Here is an 18,493-nt window from a genome sequence, read left to right as displayed (position 1 = left end):
ACAATAAATTATTGTTGTTGTTGTTATTACAAGACAAAAATATAAATAAAACCCAAGAAAAGACAAGCGATGCACAATTCAGTTGCTCACCACCCGCTTGACTGATGCCCAAGCAGCGATCTCCCCCTCCTGGCCAACTTCCCCCAGATCATATATTGAGCATGATGTCACATGGTATGGAATATCCCTTTGGCTAGTTTGAGTCAGCTGTCCTGGCCATGCAGCCTCCAAGCTTCTTGTACACCTGCTTGTTGGCAGAGCATGGAAAACTGAAAAATCCTTAACTTACGATAAGTGCTACTTATCAACAACTAAAACATCACTCTGTTGTCAGCGTAATTCTCACACTAAATCCAAAACACACTGTACCAGCTGCTAAGAAGAAAATTAACTCTATCCTAGCCAAAACCAGGACAATCCTTAATGCTGCCGATCTGTTTTCCTTAACTCTGAAATACATATTGAAGTATGGACAAATTCAGTCTTTGCTTACTGAGCGTTCCAGGAGGATGACAGCTTCCTGCCTGTCATGGACAGTGTTAGTTGTTGTCACCACTATGTAGATTGAGGATGACTCACTCTATTCCACCCAGTAGCTGCTGACTACTAATTATTAAACATATTTTGTTGCAGTCCCAAAGTGAAAAGGTTAGATTACACTGGCCAACTTCTGTACCTTCTGGAGATGCATACTCTGCTGTGGGGACTCATCGGTTTGTCCAAAAGGTAAGATATTTCTCATCATCTCCTCTGAGTAATAGGCTGACCTATGATATTCCTATATAATATTTTGTATGGATAGGTGAGATTTTTTTTTAGGTGTTTCTAGTAACTTTCAATGGTTTACTCATTTTCAAATGAAGTAGCCAGAATTGGAGAAGGACTATTTCCTTCTTGGCTCAAAAAATACTGATTTGAGTATCTATTTAGAATACCCTTGACCTGTCTCAAGCTTGTCAGTTAGGTAGTAAAGGAAAAATCCCAACTTGCTAACCTCAGTGTGTTTTTAAGATACCTTCACCAAAATTAAGTTAATTGATTTTATAAAAAAAATTTTTAAATCTAGTCACTTGTTTCAGTATCAGTTGACTTTTTTTTAGTGTTACTGGAAACACTATGCTCCTCTCAGGGCTACACTGGGAGCATAATACATAATAGGTGCATTCGCTGCTGTGCTTGCTGCTTATGGTGCTTTTGTTTTCCTTTTCTTCATTATCTTGTGCTTGCAAGTTGGTAATGAATGCTCTTTTGTGCCTTTGTTCTGATTACTTGGTTTTTTCTTTGTCTGTCTCTGGTAGCCCTATAGTCGCTCTTCCTCCATGTCTTCCATTGATCTAGTCAGTGCCTCTGATGATGTTCACAGATTCAGCGCCCAGGTACTGTATTAATGTGTAGAGTGGGGGTTGCATATCTCTGCTGTATTTCATCCTCTTCTCTAGAACCTGGGTTTTCTGTTACATAAATCACTGCTTGCTTTAAACTAGTACATTGAGACAAACAAAGGAGTTCTCTATTCCTGTACTAAATGGTTGTCTTTTTACATCCAGCTTGCATGCATATCACTTGTGCAGAGGCCCAAATCTTGTGAAACTGTTGGACTTAATTAAATAGCTTTAATAAAAATGCTTACAATTTGAAAATTTTGCATTTCTGATTATAATAAAAGTAGAATAACACCTGTTTTGTGTGGGTGGAGATGGTCTTTGCTTCAAATTGAATAGTTTTTCTTGCTTTTAAATAAAAGGTTTGATTTTTGTCTTTGTAATGACATTAAGATGCTAAATGTTAAGTTTCACTAGTACCATTTTTTACCTCTACAACTAGTTTTATTGCTGAACAGTTATAAAGTATGTTGACAAACAAGATTGTGGGTATGTGAATTTTTACTGAAGAGTTTCAATGTATTCACTTATTGTTCAGAAAAAGTCTGACATCCTGAATATGTCAATGTAGTCATAGTGACCTCTTCCAGTAGTGTACAAAATTACTTTAGGTGCTTGCTCTGAAGATCATAGTTCAGAGTAGAATTAGAAGGTGGGTTCATGTGTTTGCTCTTTAGTTTCAAAAAAAGTTGTTCAGACATGGCATTCATGCCATTAGTTCCTTCTGCTGTGGTCCATGTGTGATTGTGAATATGGAGCTTCCTTCTGGGTTCTGTTATTCTGGAGGTTTTTTTAAATTACTAACTAATGCTGCAAACAACCTGCTTTTTCAAATGAAGGAATGGATTTTCTTTTGATTAACAGAGCCTGGAATCGTACTACCTGCAGACCTTACTACTAGCTTTATGAGTAGGACCATAACACTTCAGATCTTTCTTATTGGACTGAAATCCCAACACTTGGCTTGACCTTTTGCAGGCAGTTAATTTCTGAAACTTGAACTTACCGCAAGGGAGAAAGTATGCAGGTCATTGCACAACACCAATAAGCTTATCTACTGGTACTCCAGTAGTCAAGTTGTTTTTCGAGCTTGTTTTTGTTTGGGAGGAGGGGGGAAATCAAGTAACAGAAAGCAAATTTGGTTCCAAAGATAGGAATTTGTTGTCTGTCAGGCTATGGGTACGTGGGCAGTTCAATGTAAGGGAAACTCATAGTTGCTAAAATATGCAGGCCTCCTTGTTTTCACCTCTTTTATGCCTGTGATAATATTTGTACCTTCATATGATAAACCTGAGTATCAGAGCACTAGTGTGGCTGAAAAAGGAACCATTTAAAAACAAATCTGAGGTGAACCAGGTCTTTATCACAATAATGCAAATTGAGGTTAAGGATCAGGAGCAAATGGACTGGAGTCAAGCTGTCACTCTTTTTAGCTGCTGCATGGATTATACTATGTACAAGTTACTACTGAGTGCCTTCAAATACAGTTTCAAGTTAATGGACTCACTGCAGGAAGGATGATCTTCTTAAGTTATGGGAGACTACTCTTCCCACACACCCACCAAATATTTTCCCTAGAACAGATTTTTGCCAGATCAACAAGTCAGTCCACCTGCTCTGGGGTTTCATCACTACTGAACAAGCAGGTGAAAGACAACTGAGACCATGAAGAGAAAAGCAGCACACCCTCTTTTGGTAGCAACCTGTTCTGGACCTTATTAATATGAAATTGGCTTCCATCCCCAGGCTGAGGATTTGGCTTTTGGAAAGGCAAGCTAATACCTTGATTCTGAATAAATGTGACTTGTTTCCAGACTTCATTCAGATGAAGGGAATTTTGGTATCAGTAAAAGGTCAAGTAGAAGCTTGCAGCCTTGTTTTTAAGATTGAGAAGTATAAACCTGTGTTCTGATGGGAGCTGGTTCTTCAGTGTGCCTCTAGAAAGGCATTGATTTGTCTCTGCCAGTTGAGTGGGAGGTTGTGGGCGTAAAACGCTGTAAATGTTTTGCAGACCACCTTCTTTTAAAGGACTATCAGATTTTAAAATAGATTGAGATGTTCTCAGGGCCTTTAAAGTGAAGAATTTCCCACTTAATGTTCAGGCCAAGGCTGCATGACATTCAGGTTACAAGCATTTTTGCAGACCATTCCTGTAGCCTGCCAGGAACTCAGAGGTAATAGCATGGTGTCTCTAGTGGGAAAGAAGCTGTGAATCTTGATTCTGTGCCTCTGAAATAGGTGCAGGTTAACAGACCGCAACCAGTGTGTGGATTACATACAGTTTGTACAGGTAGTATGCACGAGGCGGTGGTCAGTACTGCAATTCCTTGGTGAAGCAGAAGAAAGTAACTGTTAGGTTGCCTCTTTCTCTTCTTTCCTTGCTATTCCCCTCATCCCTCTTCATTTAGCATAAAGCAAAAAGCAGCAAAAGACAAAACAAGCATATAAAAGCTAGCTTTCTCCTTAATAGATTAGGAACTAGGGGAGAGTAGACATAGGGACCTGAAGGTGTTGCAGGTAAATGTTGGGAGCATGGTGAGGATTCCTTTCTGAAAGAAGTGTGACCTAGAACTAGTAAACTAAGCATTCTTAACTGGTTTGGATTGTACTGTCATTGTTTCACTGGGGAAAAAAAAAAAATAAATAGAAGAATCTTTGTAGGGAACCTGCTAGTAACTGGCAGGAAAGGATGGCCTGTCTAAAAGCAGAAACACAAATCCTGTGGGTGTTTTTAGTTCATTATAACTCAAAAATAAAACTCAAAGAAAATCCCCCAAACTGGACTGATAACTTTTCCTTCTGTAGAGAAGTCTACAGTTAAAATAACTAGAATTTCTATCCGATGGATTTTATTTTGATGTTGTACTTTAAGGATTTTTACTTTATTCAATTACATTTTTTCTTCCTGGTCTTAAGTGTATTGCCTATGGAGAACATAGTACAAACAGAATTACTGCTTTAAATTAAAAGTAAATAACATCTTTCAATTCTGTATCAGAAAGAGATCATTGAGTATCCTTTAATTTTGCTTCCTACTTATTGTACTACTTGCTCAAATATATTTTATATCTTATTTTATATGCACACTAGGCTTCATATTTTGTAAGTTGTGCAAAACCACTTATGGGTTCAGGCTAATAATCTTGTGATTGTGCGCTTTATAGACTAATCTTTGTGTTGGTCAATTAACTAACCTTTGCTTGTGCTTTTCCTTTTGGAAGAAAAAAGGTATTTCTAGTAAGTCAGGAAAACAGTGTCAATCATGTGGACTTGCTGTGACAAGTTTAGTAGTCACCTACCTTTTGGGTGGAAAAAAGTTATTGAAGTGTTTCCAGTACTTTTAAACATTATGCAGCAATGGAGACCTTATATTTTTGCTTCTGTTTTTATTTGGGGGAGAGTGGGATTTGGAAAGGGGTGGGGAACCAAAGGAACAGAATAAAGTTGTAGATTTTTAAAAAATCCATTTTCTGTCCCAGTACCCATTTTCTTGCACTTTATATGGAATTAAAAAATGAGGTATTCCCATACCTTGATAAAAAAGTATCAAATATTTGGCCTTTAAGAAAAGCACACAAGTTTCTAGCTAAATAATTTTTAAATTAATATTTTGTAATAATAGAGTCTCTGTATTATCATGGCTTTTTTTGAATGTAAACATTTCTGTTCTTTTTCTAGCTGTGCAAAGATGCCAGTGAAGCAGAATAGGCATGCTTTGCTCATGATTGTTTCCTTCACTACTCTTCCAATATGATTTTTGATATGCACTCACCTTTTTAGAGCTTGTCTGTCTTACTCCCTCACATCCCCACCTTTGTTCAGCTTTTAGATGCTCTTCAGTGAATATCTTACAGTGCATTGTAATTCTATTTAGCGATACCTGAAGTAAGTTCCTATATGCTGAAATAAAACTGTCTTTAGTAGAAACAGTGAGCTTTGACCATTCAGAGGTGCAAAGAAAGGATAGGAAGTACTCATAAAGAATGAAGTTGGAAGTTGAATCAAGATTTTGGCTTTTGTTTCTGAAAGCCAGAAGTATCTGCTTGTTCTTACTCTGTAATAGAAAGCTCTGTTGTCCAAAGTCAGCCCCTGCACAGGATTTGAAGTATTGACTTGTGACTTCCAATACTGCACAGTTTCTGCCCAAGAAGAAGGAAGGAAGGAGTTAATGTGGGTTTGGTTTTTTTTTTCCTTTCAAGGTGGAAGAGATGGTACAAAACCACATGACATATTCCTTGCAAGATGTGGGAGGAGATGCCAATTGGCAGCTAGTGGTAGAAGAAGGAGAAATGAAGGTAAATGTTTGGGGTTTTGTTTGATTGATACCAGATGATATGCTGTGAGGAGAGATAATTTCAGTCTGGTGGACTTGGCAGTGTTAGGTTTATGGTTGGACTCAATCTTAAGGGTCTTTTCCAACTTAAATGATTCTATGATTCTCTGGGAATACTATGACTCAGCAAGTTATGCTGCTGTGGCTTCTAATATGTTTATTCATACAAAAACCCCTATAACTCATTGCAATAGCTTTGTCTTTGCAAATTCCTTTCTCGTTCTCTCCTACTTAAAACTTGGTATCAAAATAATGTGTAAATTCGATGTACAAAAATGTTATACAGTGGCAAGTTACTGTGTTGACTGCTCTACTGTGCTCGTGTGAATCCTTATGTGTAGTGATAAATAAGGTAGGTTAATTATTTTTGGAGTAGAGATTCTTCAAATATTGGTATTTTAATGTGAATTGTCATGTAATAATGTCTGCATTGGTAGTTACCAGAGAACACTGACATGGAAATATTCATGTGTTAGTCTTCTGGGTAAGTGTTTTTTTAAAAAACTGATGAAATTTTAAACAATTAAAACATGAATAGTTTTGACAATTTCTGTTCTACATTTCTTTGTGTTTGGCTGTAGGTATACAGAAGAGAGGTGGAAGAGAATGGCATAGTTTTAGATCCTTTGAAAGCAACCCATGCTGTTAAAGGGGTAACAGGGCATGAAGTTTGCCACTACTTCTGGAATGTTGATGTTCGTAATGACTGGGAAAGTAAGGAATTGGTTCTTAAGCTTTGCATGTTTATTAGCAAGCCGATTGTTTATAACATTGGCCTAATATCTGTGCTTGTTTACTGATGGATTTTTTTTTTCTTCCTCCTCTTTTAGCAACAATTGAAAATTTCCATGTTGTGGAAAATTTAGCTGATAATGCAATCATCATTTACCAGACACACAAGGTAATAACACTTCAGTCATATGTATACCTTACTGAGACAGTCTGGGGCATATGTGTTCTAATCTTAGTGAGTATTTTAATGGCTTAAAAACGTAAAATACTGTTCAGAACAACATTTCAGAACAAGTTCTCTATTAAACTACAACTTTGTCAATTTTTCAAACTTGTCTTGATAGCATAATTGGTTGTGCATGTGTCTGATAGAGCTTGTAATAACAAATGAGGACTGTTTTTAATCTCTAAGTATATCACTGCCAGCAAGGCAAGAGTCATCTAAAGCAAATGGAAGCAATAAATCAACGCTGACTACAAGGAAGAAACCTATACCACTGTATCGTATGTTCTTGCAATAATGCAAGCTATTGTTGACCACAATTAGTTGACATAGACATTTACGTTATGAGGTGGGATAATTGCTGGTACAACGTTTGTTTTTGTAACTTCATTATGTTCCCCGCCCCCAACCAGTTCTAGTGTAAATTTACTAAAATGTTTATGTTAATTATAACCCAACAACTAACCTAAAGGTTCAAAAAAATGGGAATGAAGTGTACAGATTCATCTTTAATCTTGAATGATTCCAAGCATTAGTATACTCAAACCAAATATTTTCTTTGAGAATTTTACCAGTAATGCAGTTACCTTAAAACTTCTGTAACAGAGGACTTGTGATTTTGAGTAAGACAGTTGTGTCAACTGTGTAGTGTTGTGGCAATAGGGGAAAAAGGTCTAGCTTTTGAGTGTCAGGAAAATGGCTTTGGTGTATATTCTTATTTTATCAGACATTTTTCTTTTGAAACTTTCTCTTAGATAATACCAGTTTACCATATCTGTCTTACTGAAGTAGTAGCTTTTTGAAATAATATTTGTTTTAAATATTCCTCTCCCTCTCTCTGGAGACATAAGTAACTGTAGATGCATCTATTTATACTTAACCGCTAGTTTTGTTTGTAGCTTACAAGTATTAACTAAAAGATAAAGCTGAGGTTGAGGTAACAGGAGGGGAACTGCATCTTCCTGTTTGTCTACTGAAAAAGTCATTGCAGCTTGGCTTTCTGCATTTCAAAGGCCTTAAACTTTTGCCTTAAATTTTTTAAAATGAGGCATAGCCATATAACCTGATATGCATCTGTACAACCACTATGTTCTGTTTCAGTTTTGAAAATGAAATTACTAACTTGAAGAAACTTTTACTTAAATAACATGACTGACCTGGTTTGCCTTGCTTGTTTTTTTATTTAAGCATAGCAAGTACTTAATTTGCAAAACTGGAAAAGTTTATATTCATGTGTTTCTCTGCAGAGGGTGTGGCCAGCTTCTCAAAGGGATGTGCTCTATTTGTCTGCCATCAGGAAGATACCAGCATTCAGTGAAAATGATCCTGAAACGTGGATTGTGTGCAATTTCTCTGTGGAACATGACAGTGCTCCTGTAAGTATTATTTTCATTCTATCAAGTTCTGTTTTTAAGATAACATTTTTCTATTATGTGGTAATGCATGTGAAATACTAGTGTGAGGGGGGTTGGGGGGGTTATGCAAAAATACAGTTTATTTAAACCAGGTGATACAATGACCTGATGAAGGCATTCTAAGCCAAAAGCTTTCTCGCCTTATCTCAGCAGTTGGCAGATCTAAGGTGTTGCAGCAGAATGCAAGCAAAATTTCTGGAGATGTGAAAACTTTTTAAGGAATTGAAGTTATTTTGTATGGAATCAAATCAACAACTCTTCAATACTGTCAGATACAGGAGTAGGCTTGTATAATTATAGATATGGAATCTGTTAAACCTCCATCTTACACAGCTCTGCCTTGGTTCTGTCAGATAGTAGCAATGATTGTTTTGTTTGGGGTGTTTTTTCTGCTTATTGCTATGCCATTGCCTGCTTACAAGGGAAAAATTACTGATAACTTGTAAGTGTTGATGCATTATTATTTAAATGTTTCTTTTACTCATTTGTCACAATAATTGAAGTAATTCGCTTGTAATATGTATTAAGCACGCAGAAACCTGAGATTCAGGCATTTAGTTTAACCCTTTCCCTATTCACCATGTACCTTTTGTTTCACTCACATTCATGTTGCACCCATGTAGTGCTAGAATACAAACTTTCAGAAACACAGTTTCTGGAGTGTCTTAGACTTCATAGTAAATTAAAATGTTAGCAGTCAAGTATACCAAAACAAATTTAGTTTGAGGCTTACAAATGTTTCATTTTTTTGGCAGCTGAACAATCGCTGTGTCCGTGCCAAAATAAATATTGCTATGATTTGTCAGACATTAGTAAGTCCACCAGAGGGGAACAAGGAAATAAGCAGGGACAACATCCTATGCAAGATTACATATGTAGCTAATGGTAAGTCTAAAATTTACAGTATGATATTCGTGGTGTATGCTAATTCTGGGGAGCTGAATACTGGTAAAAAAAGTTTGATGCAATTTTCTGTTAAATTTATATACAGCATCACACTTGTGGTCTTCATGTTCAGGAAGACTCAAATTAACATGCTGCATGAATCAGTGAATGGGATGATTTATTATGTGGTGTTCTGGAAGAAATAAATAGAAGTGGTGTGTAGCTCAGTCCTAAGTACAGAACCTTGGTGTGGAGGAGGGTGGGCAGAAAAAATGTCTGCAGCTGGGATGACTTGGCATGGCTTTTAGTTTCAGTAGTAGGATGGTTTTTTCATGTATTGCTGTAATTTTTTTCCTCCGATTCATCTTGTTAAGCTGAAAAGCTGCTCATAGTAAAGATACAGCTCTTACCCTCAGTGTTAAGAAGGAGCAAATACATTTTGTATGAGGATGTTTGCAAGCTGTATAATAGACTATGGGGTTTTTAAATATTTTTTAACTGATAGAATCCTTGGTATTGACTGAAAAGTTATCAAAGCCAAACAGTATTGTTACTGTACCCAGTGTTTAGCAGTGTATTGTATTATTGGAGCTACATGCTTATTGGCTCCCCCGCTGCAGCTACAAAACACTTCAAGAGTAGCTCACCTGCTTATTACTTTCAGCCACCTATTACATGGCTTACTAAAGACTCAAAGTCTGAAAAATTGGTTCAGTAAATCTTTGCCATATAGAAGTGATGTAATTTGTATTAAATCCTGTACAAATAATAGCTCTGTTTTAAGCTGCTTTGTTTCCTTTTTAGAAGTTTCCCAATTAACTTAAATACATTTTCATTGATAAATTCTGAACTATGATTGTATGGGAAGTGGCAGCTTTTTCAGCAAAATACTTGCCCTGTGAATTGAAACGTATTTTAGAATTAGTTTGAATTTTGTTTAAAGTGCTTTAAAAATAATTTGGAATACATTGGCTATGTAGCAATTCTGCAGACAAATGCAGCAGTTATTGAAAAGTTAAGACTGACTTCTGTTTTCTGTGAAATTAGTAACACAAGTGTCTTTTTCTGTTGTTTCTGGGAATTCCTTAGAGAATATAATCTTCTATTTGGGCATTCCCCAAAGACTCACAGCACATCACGATTAAAGCTTTCTAAATCATGGCATCATAGAACTGGACTAAACTGGAGTATTAAGAGTAGAAAGTGCTACAATACAAGCTGTAAGGGCATAAAAAAAAACCCTGCTGATCACTGTTCTTTCCTGTTACTTCAGAAAGAGCTGCAGAAATAATGAACTTAAATTCTCTTTTCTAGCCTTTAGTGGGTTTGCTGTATTTCAATGTCTGTCTTCCTGTCTACTTTTAGTGAACCCAGGAGGATGGGCGCCAGCATCAGTGTTACGGGCAGTGGCAAAACGAGAATATCCAAAATTCCTGAAGCGTTTCACATCATACGTGCAAGAGAAAACAGCAGGAAAGCCTATTTTATTCTAGTGTTAACAGGTATACATTCATTTTCTTCATTCTTGATTGACTGTTGTAAATTTAAGGCCAAACTCAAGTAGGCAATCTAGAAATGTTTTATCATGATTAGCATGAATTTGGTGCTTAGTTTTAATGTATGTATGCAATATACATTTAAAACATTCATGTAATTTTTGTGTATTAACATGAAAAATAAGGGCTACAGAAGTTATCGAGTACAAGTTTTTGTAGACTTACTAGTTTATCTTGCAAGTTTTTGCATACATGTCTAATTTATGCAGAAGTTTAAAAGGATAAAGTATTGTTTTTTCTCAGCTGTCACTGGCATTTTACACTTGTTCTGAAAAGAATACATACTGAAGTTTCTCTAGAGCCTCATGAGGCTTTGGTATCTTGAATTCTACTTAAAATTGCATGTTTGATAAAATATTATGAAGGTCAAAGTATTCTTTTACACTGACAGAATAGTTTTGATCTAGGATTTTTATTAATGGAACATTTCTGACAAGACCAGTGTCAATTACTAGAGTATTGAAAAGGCTGTGACTTGAATTTTTAGCCTTTCTGATGACCTTAAGAAAGGAAAGGGACTTACAGGTGCTTTCTGAAGTCAATGGATGTATCCTAATAGTATAGGTCATTGGGCTAATCTAAAATGATTTGAACATTTAAATGATTATATGACATTAGAAGAGGATTTCTTGATCATTTTGGGGGCTGTCTGAATGTGTCAGACATAAGCCTTAGTGCTAAGTAAAGCTTTGCTTAATTTTTGTTAGTGTAGACTCTTGCTATATACTTCATTATGTGTAACTGTAGTGTCAAACTTTCAAATCCTATTCAGTAGTTCTAGTATTACATATGATCTGAAAAGGAGTTTTTATCACTTTTTGTATGCATGAGATAGCCTACCCCTATTTTTGGGTTCTATTTATTATGTCACACTCCAAAAGTCAGCGTCATTTGATCCTTCTGTAACAGGTAGCCCTGTAATGATTCACACTTTTCATTTTATGTTGTTAGAGAACAAGTGTAGGTGAACCACTGAAGACACGGCTGTCATGAGCCAACAGTTCATACATGATCATAGCAGCGCTGATACTATTTAAGGTGTTTAACAAGTTCTTGCTTTCCTATTAATGTTCAAACTTTTCAGTGCTGTATTTTTATGTTTGCTTACCTGCAGCAATGGGAACAAGACTGGGTGAGCATTCCACATTGGAGAAGTGACCGTTCATACAGCACTCCATGCTGGAATGAAGGATCTACAGTCTTTTAATGGCCCAAGTTCTAGGCTTTGTATACTGAAGTGAAGAAATGTTGCAACACCATGAGGCTGAATATTTAACACTAGCTCTCGCCAGCTAACTTTTTCTTGCCGAATCAGTGTGTAATTATAAATACAAGTATTGATAACATGTCTACGGCTCTATTTTTATTTGCTTGCTTTAAAAGAGGAAGAACGCATACAACTTTGAATTACCAACATGGGTTACTGCTTTAATTTTAAACAAGTTGCAGAATTTCACTGTCAACCTTCCTAAGATACTCACGCAGTTTTTGTGCATGTCTAAAAAGCACAAAAGACAAATGCACATATAGCATACTGTATGTGCTTTATATGCACAAAAATCTATGTGGTATTTGCGGGGGGAAGGAGGGACTTCAGTAAAGCCTAGGTGACTTATTGGCAGGTTTTGTTTTGCTTTGAATAATCACAGTTCATTGCTGCTGGTTTCTATAATGAATCATCTTGTTACATAAAATGTCAGTTAATAACTGAGGGCTGTCAATATCCTTATGACTTTGCCTTTTCTATTGTCTTACTCTTATGACGATCTTTGGTTCTGAAGGAGTAAGAGTGTGAAAAGCTTTATTTTTTCCAGATATCTTTATATTTCTATTGTATTTTTTAGTTATGTAATATGTGCTACAGAATTTTTGTTATTAAACATCATCCAGAAATATCTAGGAGGATTCTGTATGAGAGGGCAAGAGACTGCCTGAAAGCTAGAAGCCATCTGTCCATGCTGTATGTGGACTGCTCTCTTGCATGATATCCAGGGCTTTCCCAAAGCTGTGAGAAGGTACACTATAATATTTATTGAAGTAATTTGGACTACATAAGACAACATTCCCAGTCTAGAATGAGGATGAATACTTTATTTTCAGATCCTGCATGTGTCTTCCTCATCTTAATAAAGCCATGCTATGTGGTTTATGTAGAAAATGACTTGTGTCTTGATCAAAAGCCCATCAGAGATAAAAGGATACATAGTTCTTATTGGAAAGTTCCCTTTAGTTGCTGTGAGAATTTAAATGTCACGTATTTGCCTGCCTTTGATTCTGGAGATGCTCATTAGGAGAGGACTGTGGCAGACTGGTACTGACTTTGAGGTCTTTTATCCATGTCCCATAGTTGGAAGCTCTTCAGAGACTGCTCGGTGTTTCAGTAACCTGTGTATCTCAAGAAAAAAGTTTCAGATATATTTTTTTCAAAAGCAAGCTGAAAGTCTTATTTGATATAGTATGATAGGTGCCTGAAAATAAATATAATATAGTATTTTAATGAAGATTTAGTAAATGACTAAATGTGATCTGCACAGTGTTGAAAAACCTGATCAGTTCATCTTCTCTGTAGAGATGAAATCGTACATAACACATGATTACACGTGCATGCAGATTTCATGCTCCATAACTCTTCCCTTTTTATTTGCCTTTCTATAATGGAGTGCATGGAATATGCCTTATTACAGAGTTGCTCTGTTAATTTGAATATGTCAAAAAGTGCCTATATGGTAATGCTAGTAAGGCAAATAAGATGAAAATTTGTACGTTTACTGTATCACCAGTGAGCATTTTATATAGCGACGTTTAAAAAAAAAATAATCTTATACCTCAAATGTACTTCATCTTTTTACAATCAACCAAGCAATGGCTCATTCCACCATAGCCACTGATGGGAACTTTAAAAACAAAACAAAACAAAAAACAAAACAAAAACAAACAACAACAACAAAAAAAAACAACAAAGAGTTTAACTCCTTATTTGCCATTTCTGGTAACTGTCAGAACACAGGTGAGTTTATTAATTTAATTGGATAGTTTTATTTTACAAAGGTATGGAAAGTTTACAAAACAGTATATAAACTTATATCATTAGTTGCATTTGCACTAAATGTGATGTACTTTTGCGATTTATTCTGTAAATATTATTACACTACAGATACTATTTGCAAAGAATACATTTTACTTTTAGATATAAAGGCACTGGTATGTCACTACAGCTAGCCATGCCCAGAGTCCTAAGAGGCTTCTTAAAGAATATGCAAGGAGTTGCAAGATTGAGAAATTGGTATTAATTGACCTCTTTAAAAACAAATTAAAAAAGGCAGTTCTCTGTGGGCCTCTCGGATTGTCTGTGTGCAAGTAGCCATTAGATCCTTCCTTCTGGAAGGGATCTTGCTTTTATGGCGTTAAAAAATTTGCCCCACCTCTTGAGTCCATTCCTCTTTTCAGTCACTGCCACATACCTGTGTGCTCTGAGTTCACTTCTTCCTGTTAGTGGATCAGTTGTATTTATACAGCTGTGATGGTCTTTGCAGAAGCAGCTCCTGACTCTAGAATGGTTGTTTTTATAAGCTGAAGCGATTTGAAGGGCTGAGAATGCAGCAGTCTTCTCCATCAGATAGCGTTCTGTGAATATCTGCATCTGTTTGGAGAATTTGGATGTTGCCAAAGTAGATCTGAAGGAAATTACTTGATGGAACCTCTACTGGGAATGAGGATGAGATGGTCATTGTTATCCTGTCTGAGAACCTGAACATCTTATTTTGACAAAATTATCTGTGAAAAATGTGATGCACTTTGGAAAAAAAAAAAATACTTTTTACTTAATTGGGCTGAGCTGGCTTATCTGAAGTTGTGCAGATTCTCTTTAATCAGAGTGTCCACCTGTATTTTTGTCAAGTTGTACAGAAACGCTGTATTTGAATTGCTACTGTTCATCTACAGACTTAAAACATGAATCATATTTTTGAGTACCGAGTGTGTAGAGTGTAACTGTTCTATAATAGCTTTATGATCCTAATGGTAAGTTTTAAAAATTACAAGAAGTTGGCTCTTCCGTGTTACAATCACAAATTTAAACCAGTATTTAAAAGTGAAAAGTATTAAAAATTATGAAGAAAAATTCTGGTTTGTAGTTATTTTTAACTTTCAGTGCTTTGGAGAAACTTACTTAAAACATTTTACCTTTTAACCAACTTCTAGATCATGGATAAAGTTATATACAATATTGTAACGTATGGAAAACATTTAACAGGAAAGCAGCTTGCTTGTATTACTGAGGTTATTGAGATGAAAACCTGAATGCCACATTAGTTTATGTATCAAAAAGCTTGTTTTGTGCTAGCATATGAGAGGCACGTTAAAAGATGTTCTTTTGCAGTATAGTCTTTAATATAGAGCACTTCCAAAGTATTTTAGCTCTTGTCTTTGTACAGAATTAAAAACATTATGGAAGTTTCCATGGGAAGAATAGAGATCCAGGACTGAGGAATGCCAAAGGGTAAACTTGCAGCTTTTTCTAAAGTATGAAGGAATTTTTAAGAACTGAGATGAGCTTCTATAGAGGAAGCTTTTCTTAACAGCAGAAGTAGCCTGTGCCTAATGGATCAATAACAATCTTACTTGTATTTGTTATGCAGAAGTTTCTACTTTTTATGTAGTAATCAATAAAGTTGTAGAAACCTTAAGTGTGCAAGACTGGAGGAACAGTTTGAAATAACAGAAGGCATTACTTGCACAGAAAGGAAACTTATCTTCAGCTGAGCTGCATCAGGCCTTGGGCAATATATTGCAAATACAGAGTCCTGAGGTAAGCCCTGCCCTTGAAGAATGCAGTTACTTTAGCTGGCAAAAAAATCCCCTGAAATAAAAAGAATACAGTCACATTCTTGGTCCCTTAAGTTATGCATGTAATTTAAGAAAAACATACTTTCCTGTAAGGAGAAATTGAGCATTTCTGTAGCTGTCTGTGTAACTACAATATTATTTGACCCTAGATATAATAACTAGTTAGGGTTATGCCATGCAATTTACCAGTGTGTATTACCAATAGTATTGCTATTATCTTTAGTCTCCATGCTTTGAGCACTAGGTGCCTGAAAGTGTCCATTTTCCTTCAGCTGTAACCATTGATGCAGTAAGCTTTTTTTGCCTCTGCACACCTGCCTCTTCTATGCATAGACTACAGCTAGAATAAGGAAGGCTGGTAATGTGGATTGCTGCAGTTTTTAAGGTTTAAACTAATTCTCCTTAAAAAGAACTATTTTAAATGATCATTATTATTTTTGAGAACTTAGACCAAGCATAGTCAGACCTATTGTCATCTATAATGTAAAAACTTCGATTAGGAACTTTACATTCAGTCTCCTTTTGCTTGAGCTGGTCTGCCTGAAATTCCATGTGGGATTTTCCTCTTTATCACCATTACATTAAGGTCAACACTCTGACTTATTTGCCCCTCCACTTAAAGAAACTTGGAAGGTAAGTTACCAAGCGAGTTCCTTTCGGATGCAACAGGAAGGACCTGTGTACTTCCTGTTTTTTGTGTCTTTGTACTTACAAGTACCTACCCTTTGAAAAGCTGGCATACAATGTTCAACTTTCCTGATCCATTGCATGAATTTCTAAAATTTCCTGTCACAAGAGAAAAGCCATGGATGGTGGAAGTCTGTGGCAAGCAATTCCTAGCCAGTGTTACAGTGGCAGGATATGACAAAAGCTCTGAGGGTTCCCACCTGCCAGGGTGGGACTGCAACTGAATTGCTGAGCAACCTGGCAAGTTCAGCTCCTCGGTACAGGCAGAGCTCTGGGACCTACCCCTTGCCCCCTGGGAAGTTATGCCCTGTAACAGGATCCAAGGAATACCAGACTGGGAGGCCCAGGACAGTGCGCTGTCTGGTGGGGCTGAGTCATGGCTGAGTAAAAACACAAGAATTGTAGGTGTGTCTGTACCCTCCAGAAAGTATTTCCAGTCTAGGTAATGAGCAGTCACGCAGGTCACCTCATTGCTTGTAGCCTGTTGGAAATCATTGCTATATATTCAACAGTGGTGTTCTCCAGCAGGTGTACAAGTACTTGGTTGTCCCCATGCCTGGTATGTAGAGCCTGTATGAGTGGAACACTTGAGACGCTGCACTCGGTGAGCACTAATCCAGCTGCCGTGGCTTATCTGGTCCAAACTCTGGTGTTGAAAATGTAGCTGTTACCTTAAAAGGTGCTTTTTTTTTTTTTTTAAGCTTTTTGCGGGAGTGGTCTTTGCCTTTAGTTGTCACATAGAGAGTTGTGTGGTGCTGAAGGGTGGCAATGTGTCTGACAGAGATTGGTGCGTTTTAGTAATGGGTAAAATGGATGCCTTCTGTAAAGAACTTGAGAAATTTAAATAAGCTGCTTTGGCTGCTTTTCCCAACCTTTTTTTGTTTGAACTGTATTTGAAAACTCTCAAACCTAATTCAAATATCCTTGAAGTATCAGGAGAGTAACTAAGCATCTTGCTTTCAAGAGAGGTGCTAAACAATCATCACCAGTTGAATTAGTAGCTGTATGATGCTCTTAATTGTTTGATGTGTCAATTTTCAATATTGCTGCTAGGTGTGAGAAGTCTAATGATAAAAAAACCCCATGTAATTTACTGCTTTCTCATCAACCAAGACTGCCACACCCAGCTTCAGTGAAAAACATGGAACAGCAAAAGATTTGAAAACCTCTTGCAATTGTAACATTGCTAAATTGGTTTCCAGTTCTACCTTTGTTTATATCAAACAGTTTCACTAGAATGTACCTTGTGTCCTAGCTGTTCCCCTTACATGTGCTATTACTTTGCTACTCTGTTGTAGACAGGTATACTCTTGCTCTTTTATACTGTGTAGTTCCTGGGTTTATGCTTGTGTTAACACCTCCTGCCTTAAAGGTTATTAACTTCATGTGTTACTTAAAAGAAAATTTTGGATGACTAGGTAGGGTACATGAACGGTGCTGTGGGTACACAGAAGGCTGAATTCTAGTAACTCGTGATGTTTGTGGATTGTTAGGCAATATGCTTTCTAACACACATCTCCCCAAAAGGAGAAGGAAAACTAATAGCATTTACTGATCTTTTGAATGGTATTAAAGTGTCTGCTTGTCTTCACATCCACAGACGAAGGAGAAAACATACTCAGTGATTGCAGTGGACAAAACACTTGATGTGTAGTCCTTTATTCCCCTCCCCCTGTTTTGGTTTGCCCTCAAAAGGCTTTTGAGAAAAAAGCACCCTCTTCAGGAACACGAACAAACCCCCTCCCTTAACTGCCCAGCTTCTCAGTCACATTAGCCTTTTAGGGTCGATTTTTTCCAGGTGCACTAGAGGCTTCAGTTGCTCAGCAAAATTCCTCATGTCATCGGAAACGACGTCCTGTCCTGCTGGCGCTACCACGTTGAGCTCCACCAGGTAGGAGAGGGAGAGCGGCTCGATGCTCTCCGTGTTTCCTGGCATTAGGATGCGGAAGATCTTGTACACCACGATCTTCATGATGCCCTTGCGGAACATGTGCCCTTTGGCCACAAACTCGTGGTCCATGCGGAAGCCCATCTCCACCAGGAAGTCCGTCAGGTTGTCCGAAGTAGCGATGTCGACGCAGTTGCGCACCAGCGCGTGGCGGTTCTTGTCGCCTATTTCGGGCTGGCCCAGGTAGCGCAGATGCCAGGGCATCCCGCTTTTGTCCATGGACCGCCGTGCCCGCAGCACGAAGGGGCTGGCCTGCTGCCCCTTCAGCAGGAACACCATCTCGTGGTCCAGGAAGGTCTCCGGCTCCATGTTGTCGCAGAGGCCGCGCAGGCGGTGCAGCAGGCTCTCCAGGCTCTGGTCCAGCACGCTCCCTGCGGCGGGCGGAGACAGCGCCTCGGTTACCCCCTCTCCTCCTCCCGGGTGAGCGCGGCTTCCCCCGCAGCGTGGGCCACAGCAGCCCCCCTCAGCCCGCCCCTGTCCGCCTCCC

General features: G+C 37.6%; 2 protein-coding genes across 6 annotated transcripts in view; one reads left to right on the top strand and one right to left on the bottom strand.

Annotated features, from left to right (window-relative positions):
- Positions 1-14,680, top strand: part of COL4A3BP (collagen, type IV, alpha 3 (Goodpasture antigen) binding protein) — a 74,637-nt gene extending 59,957 nt beyond the window's left edge. Inside the window, exons 10-18 of one of the 5 annotated variants that reach the window (XM_010582823.1) lie at positions 634-726; positions 1,299-1,376; positions 5,582-5,677; positions 6,297-6,429; positions 6,546-6,616; positions 7,918-8,046; positions 8,841-8,970; positions 10,285-10,472; positions 14,060-14,680. In XM_010582823.1, the coding sequence (XP_010581125.1) occupies positions 634-726; positions 1,299-1,376; positions 5,582-5,677; positions 6,297-6,429; positions 6,546-6,616; positions 7,918-8,046; positions 8,841-8,970; positions 10,285-10,463 (909 nt within the window). In that variant the 3' untranslated portion in view covers positions 10,464-10,472; positions 14,060-14,680. Of the gene's footprint in view, positions 1-633; positions 727-1,298; positions 1,377-5,581; positions 5,678-6,296; positions 6,430-6,545; positions 6,617-7,917; positions 8,047-8,840; positions 8,971-10,284; positions 10,473-11,640; positions 13,424-14,059 lie in introns of those variants that run through there. The other 4 variants (XM_010582825.1, XM_010582822.1, XM_010582827.1 and 1 more) reach the window with 4 other exon arrangements.
- Positions 14,681-17,683: 3,003 nt separating this feature from the next.
- Positions 17,684-18,493, bottom strand: part of MED18 (mediator complex subunit 18) — a 1,563-nt gene continuing 753 nt past the window's right edge. Inside the window, exon 2 of the mRNA XM_010582872.1 lies at positions 17,684-18,488. Within this exon, the coding sequence (XP_010581174.1) occupies positions 17,824-18,488 (665 nt within the window). The 3' untranslated portion in view covers positions 17,684-17,823. The remainder of the gene's footprint in view (positions 18,489-18,493) is intronic.

Source organism: Haliaeetus leucocephalus, unplaced genomic scaffold, assembly GCF_000737465.1.
Source record: "Haliaeetus leucocephalus isolate CR32 unplaced genomic scaffold, Haliaeetus_leucocephalus-4.0 Scaffold849, whole genome shotgun sequence".
Lineage (NCBI taxonomy): Eukaryota > Metazoa > Chordata > Aves > Accipitriformes > Accipitridae > Haliaeetus > Haliaeetus leucocephalus.
This window is presented reverse-complemented; position numbering and strand designations above follow the sequence as displayed.